We start from the raw sequence: 11,276 nt of genomic DNA, 5'->3' as shown, positions 1-11,276 counted from the left end.
AGCCTTAAAGACATTAACATGCTAGAAAATTACCGTTTAATTTCATGGCAATAGCTGATTCAGAGTTTGTACTTTGTACTTGAAAAAAAGGCTTTCCAATTGTAGCCACTTAATAGCGTCATGCACCTGCAGGGAACGTTTCAAAGCAGTGTGCTATAGGCTTATCTGAGATGTCCACCCATCAATGTCAATATTGGCTTAGAAGCCATTTGTTTTGCACTGATTTGTTGGCTGGTGTTCTTTTCTGGCAGGTGTGAGATGTCGGCCATCAGAGATATGGGTTCCTGTATGAACGCTAATGTTTTTTAGCCACGCAAGCTAAGTGGATTTAGGACTGGCAATGTGCAATGTGAGTCGCTCTGCCCAGCACTTTGGTCCAGACTGAACTCTGTGTTCTTTGCTAATTAGGAAATGGTAAAAGTGTGTGACGGTGAGTATAACGCAGGCGGCAACCTCCGGTTCTGTAGATTAAAGCTAATACGGAACTTGCGTTCACTTTACTGGCCATCAGGGGGCGACCCTTTTGGTTGTATGGAAGTCTATGAAAAAATGACTCTACTTCTCCCTTGATTTAATACCTCAGTAAACATCTATGTTACTCTTCTGCATTCCCGAATATGGTCCCTTTCTGTTCATTGGTTGCAAAAAAGCAAAGGTGGTGATGGCCGTATTCCAAGATGGCGACGGCGAAATCGGCAAACTCAAGGCTTCAAAGCAGCAGTCCAAAAACCAACGGGTGACATCACGATGACTACGTCCACTTCTTGAATACAGTCTATGGTTTGAAGTTAGCAGTAACGTTACAGCTGCAGCATTGCAGTGATCCCTTAGCTTTGCATCCAACAACATTTCAGTTGGTCCAACACTTTGGTTGATAACAAACACCTACAAAACGAATGACTCCCCATCAAACTCAGCCACACTTTGTGTTCAGTGCTAATTAGAAAATGATAGCATGTAGTTAGCGGTTAACGTTATTACAGATGTGAATGTAGCAATGCCGTGTGTGTGTGTGTGTGTGTGTGTGTGTGTGTGTGTGCAGTTTAGACTATTTGTCGGTGAATTCAATGCTACAACTCGTAAAGACCTGAGCTGAATCTCCGCATCTTGCTAACTGTTGATAAAAAGAGAAGGGGGTTAGCTCAGAAGTTAGCAACAACGTTAGCCACAGGCTATTAAACGGAGCGGGTGGGGGACCAGTCGTTCCTCAGAGTTTTGCTAATACATACATATATATATATATATATTTTATATTTTGTTATAGCATTCTTTGGCAAACTAGTTTTTGGTTTGTTTAATTTAATTATCAACATCTCTAGGCAGTTCTCTCTGGGGAGCTATAGGATGGAGGAGGCCCACACAGCAGAAATCACTCTTCTCAGACGGAGCACCAACCGTCACGGATTACACCTAACTCTGACGTCACTTTGGGGGGGAAGTAGAATCTAAGTGAAGCTAAATACAGCCTAATAAAACTCTTTGGAGACAATAAGAAGAACACATTGATTATTTACTTTGTCTGCGCCTTCATTGGCGGCTTAATACATCGCTGCAGCTCCTCTGTAAAGAGCGAGAGAGAGAGAGAGAGAGAGAGACATAGAAACAGAGCCAGGGAGATGAAGAAGAAAGGAGGCGGGAGAGCACGAGCACCTCGCTCCTGGTCCGCCCCCAAGTTGCAGCACGCACGAGCCGTTTAGCGGTACGAGCTGGGCCAGCTGTAGAGCGCGCGGACGCGTGCACGTGCCCCCCACCCCCTCTCACTACCCCCACGCGGAGAAAAACCATTACCAAATACAGAGCCCGAGCGCACGCGGAGCGATGGCTGCAGCAGCAGCAGCAGCCGTGGATCGTGTTTACGACGCAGAGCTCACGAGAGCGGCAAGACCTCGAGCGGAGCGGAGCCCGCGTGCACCCGCCTTTTAAAAAACGCACAATCCTTTTCATGCGCCGCGTCTCTGCTTAGTGAGCCCGCGAGGCCGCTCGCTACATCACCAGTTTTTTTGTGTTTTCTGCAAGACTCGGTGGTTCTTTTCTTTGGAGCGCAGCTGCAAAAAAGGGAGACCCATCAGCCTCCAGCCGCGACCGCAGATGAGGAGCGCGAGCCAACCGTGGAAACGGGGGGAACCCTTCATCTTTACCTTTTTTGAAATACTACGCACGCGACGCCTGCGCGCTGATACTGGAATCTAGACCGGCCCGCTAGTCCCCAAGTCCGGTGCCCAGACCACGGTGCACTGAGCAGGGGAGGGAGAACCCGAGAGCATCCCTCCATTCACACCTCGCCTATCCTCCCTCCCTCCCGCGCGCTCGCATGCCAGAGCTCTAGCGGGTGTCTCGTCTAAAGTCAGGGAACAGGAGGCGGAGGAGGAAGAGGAGGGAGGCTGTCAGACGCAACCCTCCGCGCCGCGCCGAGGCTGCCGCCGGGTTTTTTGGAGGATGCTGCGGGAGTAAAAGAGCGGCCTCCGAGCGGAAGATGGGGAAGGACCAGGAACTGCTGCAGGCGGTGAAGACCGAGGACCTGCTCACCGTGCAGAAGCTGCTGCAGAGGCCGCGACCGGGGAAAGCAAGTAAGGCGTAGGATTCTGATCTGTCACGGCTGTAGAGTCATATATAAATAAATACAAATCACTGCCACCCAACCTCCATGGTTGTGTTGGAGCAGGTAGTAGGTGCTTCTCACACGTCTTTGCTGGATGTTTGCTTTAAGTACTATAGGCCTAACGATGATGGTGTGTGTGTGTGTGAGAGAGATTGTGTGTGTGTGTGTGTGAGAGAGATTGTGTGTGTGTGTGTGTGTGTGTGTGTGTGTGTGTGTGTGTGTGTGTGTGTGTGTGATTTGAGAGACCGAGATGGAGAGAAGAAGGGGCCGTGTGTATCAGGGTGCATCAGAGATGATTAGTGGTGTGACTGGAGACTGACAGCCCACCCTGAGACCCCTGTCTGTGTGCACTGCAGGAGAGAGAGAGAGAGAGAGAGAGAGAGAGAGAGAGAGAGGTGGTGTTTTTTGGGGGGTTATGTGTGACCCTGTCTCAGTGAGAGACGACGCCAGTGGCCTTGCGTTTGTTAGAGTTCAAACGTCACGTTCAATGGCGACGAGAGCTCTGTTCTCCTGTGTGTGTGTGTGTTAGTGTGTGTGTGTGTGTGTTAGTGTGTGTGTGTGTGTGTTTGTGTGTGTGTGTGTGTGTGTGTGTGTGTGTGTGTGTGTGTGTGTTTATCTTCTGCAGGCAACGTCCAACCGTGTTTCACTTCCACAGCCCACTCTATTGCGTGGGCAATAAAATGACGCCAGAGATGGCGAGTGTGTGTGTGTGTGTGTGTGTGTGTGTGTGTGTGTGTGTGTGTGTGTGTGTGCTGTGGTGCAGCCACACAGATACCTCCACTGACAGATTAACTGGCTGGTCAAGAGACATGGAAATGCAGGTAAACACGGGTTTAATTAGGTAAATGAATGAAAGGCTCCGTTCCATTTTGTTGAAGCCCCCGGACTCGAACCGGTGACACCTGTGTGCATGTCAGAGTGTCAGGATGGCTGCATGTGGAGGAAAGGTCTCCGCGGCGGAAATGGTTCCAGTCGGGCAGGTTTTATTTTTTTTACAGCGTCTGAAAAAAGGTTCCGAACAGCAGGTGGGCCTCATTTGAATGAAGTGTGTGTGTGTGTGTGTGTGTGTGTGTGTGTGTCTGTGGACCCCAGAACTTTGGTGACACAGAACATAACAAAAATAAGATCATTGCCACTGTAACGCTGAGCCTGAACGCTGTCCTCTGGTGTTAAAGACCCCGCTCTCCCACACACAAGTGGTTTCAATTATCCCGGCTAATTAGACCCCTGCCACACCTGTGAAGGGCCTATAATTGAGTCTTTTATGTCCCCATAAAAAGGCTTGTCCAATGGATTCCCTGGTCGAGCCCAAAAAAAAAAGTACTAAGAAGAAGGCAGCTGATTATTTTTGGGTCACAGATTATCTGTCTCGTGCATACAGGATATGACAGTTTGAGTGAGTATATGACAGAAAGCTATTCTTGATTAAAGTTACCAAACTGCCCCTTAAAATGGTTTAAACTCACCTAGAGACACAGAAGGAGAATGAAGAAATCATTCCAGATCTGAGGAAGAAAAATATATTGGTTATTGGTCTCGCTTGCTTTACGTTTCCGGGCGAAACCGGTCATTGAATCTGACATTCAGGCCACAGAAAACATCACTTTTGTTGTGTAAGTAAGCTAAGTTGTGTGTGTGTGTGTGTGTGTGTGTGTGTGTGTGTGTGTGTGTTTTAAGTGCAGCACATGGTCTTCAAACGGTTTACAGGAAGCAGCGGGGCGGCCAAACAGTGGAGCCCAGTACAGGAAACCCCTCGGATTAAAGGTAGTCTGCAGACTGTCTCTGGGGCGAAATACAAGACACGCCTCCCCCCTGGAGTAAAAAACAACCCACAGTCGGTGGGGTCCAGCACAGCATCATTCGGGCAGGGACTAAAAATAGCGTCTGCTGTGGGAATACATTTTGTGCATGAGCACGTCACAAAGCAACCTTTAGGCCTCAGTGAAGGGCACTTCCGCTTTGAAGCCCCCTCTCCGGCTGCTGTTTAGCACATCGGACATCATCGGACAGGTGTGCCTTATACATGGCCGCTCAGTTTATTATAATCTATACATTGTTACTGAAATCACCCCTGAAGGAAACAGTACTGCGTCTCGGTAGGATTTGGGGCTCCATTGAAGAGTCTTGCATGGACTGGTACAGAATAACAGAGACGCAGGACCCGGGGACGCCTCACGGTTGGTCTCGGCCTGCGGCAGAGTGACCTCGTGGACGGGCGCCGATCCAACCAGACGATGCCCTTTAAATCTCCATAACACGAGGGGGCGATGGAAAATGCTTTGTACATTTATGTCGGTGTTATTGAGGTACTTTAAAATGCACTTTCTCTCCATTTATACTTCTACTCCACTACCGGTCACAAAAATGTCAATTATATATTATATCGACTTCAATATATGGATATGACGATAATTTATCCTTTTTGCCGTCTTATTGTACAATATGTGGACATGACCTCGATAATTTCTACATTATATATATATCTGCAGTCTCCAGGTACTTTACGGACTAAGATTTGATAAAAAAAAACATATTTCAATATTTTGAAGCGTATGCTACATTAAGACGTTCTCTTAATTTGTTTGTTTATTTTATTATACATTTTCTTATTTGTTATTCCTTATTTATGATACTATATTGCACTGTGTTTATTATCACTCACCGCTCACCAAGCCAAATTCCTTAAGTAACGTACTTGGCTTTAAACCTTTTCTGATTCAGAAAATTCTAAAAATATACATTTATTTGATTAAAAAATGTTCTTTTCGGGTGCAAATTCGTTTGGCAAAACCTGCTTTCACCTTCTTTCTTTCCCCAATGATCCGTTCCCAACCTCCCAGATCCACCTTGTTCAGTTGAACTGAAGACGTCTTTGTTGTCGTGAGGGAGGCAGGCGGTGCCTTCAGGGCCTCTGTGTGCGTCTGCATACGATAAAGCCAAATTATCGATGGGCTTTGAACTTGACGTATATCAAAGTCAAGCTCACGTTTTATCTCAGACACATTAATCAGAGCAAGGGAAAAAAAAACAGTGCCGTGAGAACTGCTTGCTGATAATCATGCAATCATACGCACACATATTCACCCTATGAAGCCGATACTTTAAACATATACAGGAATGCACTGCACCTATAATATATTCTATTCTATTGAGCTTGAAGGCCTGTGTGTGCATGTGTGTGTGTGAGAGAGAGAGAGAGAGAGAGAGAGTTGCATACATTTGTGACAATGCTCCATAATACAGCAGCAATGCCCCTAGTGGACACCAGTGGAATAGCAAGTATTTGCCCCAAATGGTAAACATAAGAGAAAAGCTCAATGCGGTGCAAAACAGCAAAAAATGGCAGGTCTCTGAATTGAAAGCTTGATATAGAATAGAATCCATGATTATTATTTTATTTTTTGCTGTGCAGTCAAAAGGTTTTAGATGCTTATTTCCCTTGGCTCCAATGTTTATTATAGATTTATTATAGGAGATGAGATTGAACCCCAAAAACTAAAAAAAGAGACACAGTTCTGCAGTACTAGTCTCAGCATCTGAAGCAGCATGAGCAGCAGACTGTATTCCATCATCAGGTGACCCTGCTGGCAATCCATCATGCATCTGGCCTCTAGCGACGCGAGCCGCCATCACTCCCCAGTAAACTCTTAACCGCTCGCCGTCGCCGCCAACAAGATTTTATGGCTCCTTTTTGAGGTCGGGCCTCCTATAACTTCCTGTTGTGTGAGGTTTGAAGTGCCATCTCGCCAGACGGAAGGTGTTTAAATACAAGAACAAGGTCTCTCTCTCTCTCTCTCACTCTCTCTCTCTCTCAGCAAACAAACCCCCAACAAAACAAAAACAAAACGGGTTCTGATAGAAGCAGGAAAGATGGGTGGAGATGAGAGTCCCAGACAAACAGCAGTGAAGTGTGACGCTCGGCCGATGTTAACACAGACCTGTTTGTCATCTCGCATTAAACACAAAGCTCTCGGGACTCGGGAAGCTTTTCGCATGCGTGTGTGTGTGTGTGTGTGTGCGCACAGAGATGTATATGTTCGTGACGGAGGAGGTAAGATAGGATTTAGAGAGTGTGTGTGTGTGTGTGTGTGTGTGTGTGTTAGGGGCTCTGCCCTGCTGCAACTCATTTACTCCTCAGGCCAGATGTACAGTCTACTCTGCACACATTCACCTGCATCACACACACACACACACACATACACACACACATGCAGACACATCTGGAGAGTCATCGTCAGTTTGCTGTCACTCAGCATCCTCCCACCCCCATCCCTCTACACAGTGTGTGTGTGTGTGTGTGTGTGTGTGTGTGTGTGTGTGTGTGTGTGTGTGTGTGTGTGTGTGTGTGTGTGTGTGTGTGTGGAGGGAGCAGACCTTGAGTGTGACCGAGGTCTGTGTTTGTCGATGGGGATGTTTCGGTGTCTGCGTGTCAAAGCGGTCTGGTGTAATCTGTATCGATGGTTGTTTATTGTGTGTCGTTAAAAGGCTGTGTGTGTGTGTGTGTGTGTGTGTGTGTGTGTGTGTGCACGCGTGCGTGTTACATCAATGAAACGATTTGGGATTGCACCCTCCGGCGCGACGTTCGCACTGCCGCGAGACACCGACACATGCTTTCCTTTCCTCTTTCCTTCTCTTTGCAAAGAGAGAGAGAGAGAGAGAGAGACTAATGCCCAAAGACCAGAGCATTCTGGATACAACCCCCCTCCCCCCATCTTTCTCTTGCCCATCTTTCTGTGTTGATGCACGAGGATGGCAGAGGAGCAGAGCGGATGATTGCGTCCACGCCAGTGCACACTCACAAAGGAGCAGAGAGGACGCTTCGCATGCCGTCAGCCGGAGTCTCCACGGTGGTGAACTGCTGCGTCGGCAACTATTGAGAGAAACCAGGTGTTTTTGGAGGGTGCATTCATATCATATAAGCGCACACAATTGGATTATGGGGAGATAAAGTGCATGATTCATCGTGTTATTGATGGAAAGGCCACATAATCCGTGATCCAAAAATAATCCGTGATCAATAATCCGATGTAAACCACAGTAGTTCTATTGCATTGATCGGACACCCTGTGATGCTTCGTTTATAGAGATCTGTATCCGTGCCAGGAGAGAGAGAGAGAGAGAGAGAGAGAGAGAGAGAGAGAGAGAGAGAGAGAGAGTATGCAGCAAAAATGATTGATCATTTGATTATTGAGTTTTTTTCCTTGAAAACAGGTTGACGAGGATTGTTTGAGAGAGAGGAGCGCTGGCTGGCAGACTTCACTGCATTTTTCCTCCAAAAACATCATCGCTCACCTCTCTGCTGACGGCCTCCGCGATTGAATTACGGAACAGATGGAGATGGAGAGAGAGAGAGAGAGAGAGAGAGAGGGAGAGGTGGATGGATATTCTTGCTTTGAGGAAAACACAGCGGTGAGAGGAGTTGTGGAAGCGAGAGCGCAGAGAAAGAAATAGAAAGAGGGGGGATGTTTTGAGAGCATTAAGCTGATATCCTCTTAGATTGTTGGATATGGTTATGTGGCATAATCGTCTTTTCCTGGTTTTAAAAGGCTGCATTTCAGTAAAACTGATGTAATTTGCTCTTATTTGCCTTTACCCCCCTTTCATCATTATGTCCACATTGCTGAGAATGTTCATGAATTCAGATCATTTTGTGAACGCACCAATGTCGAGGTGCATTAGATTTGGTCTCCACATCGCTGGAGGCCGGTGGAGGAGGGGTGTGGAAGAAAGAAGAAGGTGATGAAACAAAGCGATAGCTGAATAGACTCGATTCCACCTCACCTTTTTTTTCTGATTGCAGACATCAAGCCTCTCTCTCTCTCTCTCTCTCTCTCTCTCTCTCTGCACAATGCACTGCACCAAAAATAACACCCACATAGTTTAACGGGTCAGTGGCAAGTTCAGGGAGAATAATAAGGGAGAAATGCGGAGCAGGGAGGAAGGAAAGGAAACGATATGAGGGGAAAGAAAAAGGAAACGGAAAGGACGGGACGAGAGAGGGAAAGAGGGAAAGGGGACAGGAAAGAAAGGAAAGGAAAGACACGTCTAGACAGGAAAGGCTGGGTGTTTGTACTTCATATTTTTTGAACCTATCAACCAAATAACCCAGAACCAAGAAACTGTCAAACGACACCTGCAATCGATCCTTTTTGTGCCCGGATCTCGAAAACAAAGATAATTTATATGGTTTTGCCTGCAGCCAATCCCTGCAAGTGTTTTTCTATTTCATGTGTCATGTGATTGGCCCACAGCAGCAGCAGCAGCAGCAACCCACACACACACACACGTCTACACACAGCTCTACACACAGAGATGTCTGAGCCGGCGGCTAGAAGCTAACGGCGCTAACGGCGCTAACTAACGGCAACAGGGCTGGCGGCGATTAGCTAGCCAGTGACACACACACACACACATATTCCTTTCACATTAAGTGAATGAAGTACTATTGGCATTGCTATTACGTTTTGGGTAATGGCGGTACTGGCATTAACAATACCCAGAAGGAAAGGAAAGGAGGAGGAGGAGGAGGAGGAAGTGGAAGTGGAAAGGAGAGAAGTGGTCGGCAAAAGAGAGAGAGGAAGAAAAGGAAATGCAGTTGAGGAAGCGGAGGTGATAATAAGGAAAGAGGAGCTAAGGTGGGACAGAAATAAAAAGTATGTGTCGTATGAAGTGCCATGTACCTATTCTATTCTGTTCTGTTGGAGCAAGAGTGCAGATTAAGAGGATGAGAGGAGACGGGGAGAGTGAGAGGTTTAGTCTGGATATAAAGACCACCCGCAAAATGAGAAGGGCAGCGGGGCGGGACCTCCCGCGCTCAATCAGCACCGATTATAGAGGTGGCATTAACCACCGACTGTACTGGCTTATGCGCACACACACACACACACACACACACACACACACACACTAAAACCCACACAAACACAACTCCTACACAACAGAAGACTGGCACAGAAAGGTACAGACTGTGTTGGAATTCACATTATCTGTGTGTGTGTGTGTGTGTGTGTGTGTGTGTGTGTGTGTGTTAAGGTGGAAGTCAAGCATTGTAGACAGGGGACCAAAGTTGACACACACACTCAGTCACACACTCGCATAATCCTCTGCTGACACGAACATTGATTCTCGAAGATATGAGAAAAGAGACAGACAGCTGCGCCTCGTCATATGAGATTCTTTATGTAACTAATACAGTAGCTGGATGAGTGTGTAGGTGTGTGTTAGCATGCAGGGGTTTGTGTGTGTGTGTGTGTGTGTGTCTCAACAGCTGCTGCAGGGAGCCACTGTGCCTTGCGGGATCTTTCCACTCACGCCCCAAATTCATAACATTGAGTGTATTCTTACCGCTTCAAATTAATGTTTGAGCAGCTAATAAAGGCAGGAAATTATGCTTTTTTTCCCCTTCTTCTTTTCCCCAGACTCAACTCCTAAACTTAAGCTAACATGGTCTGGACAAGGTTGCACTGTACTCTGCACGAGAACCTCTTAGCAATGTTCCGCCCTGCTCCCGCGGAGAATTCAGCGCCGCCGGGGGACTTTGTGAATGAATGCCGGCGCTCTGGCTGCGCGAGTGGCCACTAAAAACAGCGCCGGGGCACAGTTCGGGTGCTGGTTGGCGCCTTGGGAAAATGTGCCGCACACGGACACATCCGTATAGGTCTCTGATATGTGTGAGAGCGTAGTGGGGATGGTGCCACTACTGTACAGATAGGAGTCTAAACCATCAGTTACTGTTGTGGTGACAGATTTACTCGAAGTTGTCAGACAAAAGCAGGCCTTATATTTCCATGAAGTCAGCTGCCGCTAGCTAGCTAATTAAGCTAACTGTGGGAAAACCATGTGAGGCACAAATTACAAAGTGGTCTCAGTAGAGAGAAACCACCTGGTGTGTCTCTCGCCTCCCAAATAAAACAAAAATAGTTGATTCTCACTCTCCCTCCCTTACAAGATGGTGGCAAAGATAACAAAAACAGGGCTTTGAGCATCTCGTCTTGGACGTAGCGCTTACGTTACCGCGGGTCGTAAGCTAGGTTTACGGACACGCCAATGATGGCAGCTCACATCGGAGCAGAGGAACACACGGTTCAATCCTTTCATGACTCTTTTGCTCCAGCTAGACCTCCATAAAAAGGAAGCTGTCCTTTAGCGGTGCTGCGTGCCGTAACATCCATCTGGTGGGACGCACCGCGTGACCTTGTCTGTCAGAGCATCCTCATGCAGGAAGCAGTGAGCGGAGACCAGAAGGGACTGGCCGGCTGGACAGATGTGGAGTCTGGACTACTGTGTGTGTGTGTGTGTGTGTGTGTGTCTGTGTGTCTGTGTGTGTGTGTCCATACATGTGTGATACAGTGGTTGGACAGATGCTTGGTTTTGTATCACAGCTGCAGATTTGCAAAAACAATTCAAAATAATGTACTTGACCTATGGTATATGCACTTATATTTTGTGCTGAATTTGTGCATGCGTGTGTGTGTGTGTGTGTGTGTGTGTGTGTCATCCAAATCCGGACTTATTGAAGGCCATTCAACACAATTTTGCCCCAGATGTGATTCTTTTATTCACTGTTTTGTAATATAACTCACCATAAAAGTCCACTCTCTGAATTCCCCCTCTCTATATGAACATTCTTCCGCTCCGTTTCAAAAGAGGAAACCTACATCTTCACGCACTGATGTTT

At 47.1% G+C, this 11,276-nt stretch overlaps 1 protein-coding gene across 1 annotated transcript in view; it reads left to right on the top strand.

Moving 5' to 3' along the window:
• Positions 1-2,473: 2,473 nt before the first annotated feature.
• caskin1 (CASK interacting protein 1) overlaps positions 2,474-11,276 on the top strand; it is a gene marked incomplete at both ends in the record, with an annotated part of 91,148 nt that continues 82,345 nt past the window's right edge. The window contains one exon of the mRNA XM_079232693.1: positions 2,474-2,567. Within this exon, the coding sequence (XP_079088819.1) occupies positions 2,474-2,567 (94 nt within the window). The remainder of the gene's footprint in view (positions 2,568-11,276) is intronic.

The sequence above is a fragment of the Taurulus bubalis genome, assembly GCF_910589615.1.
Source record: "Taurulus bubalis genome assembly, chromosome: 17".
NCBI classification, from domain to species: domain Eukaryota; kingdom Metazoa; phylum Chordata; class Actinopteri; order Perciformes; family Cottidae; genus Taurulus; species Taurulus bubalis.
Note: the sequence above shows the minus strand (reverse complement) of the source record. Positions and strands in the feature narration are given on the sequence as shown.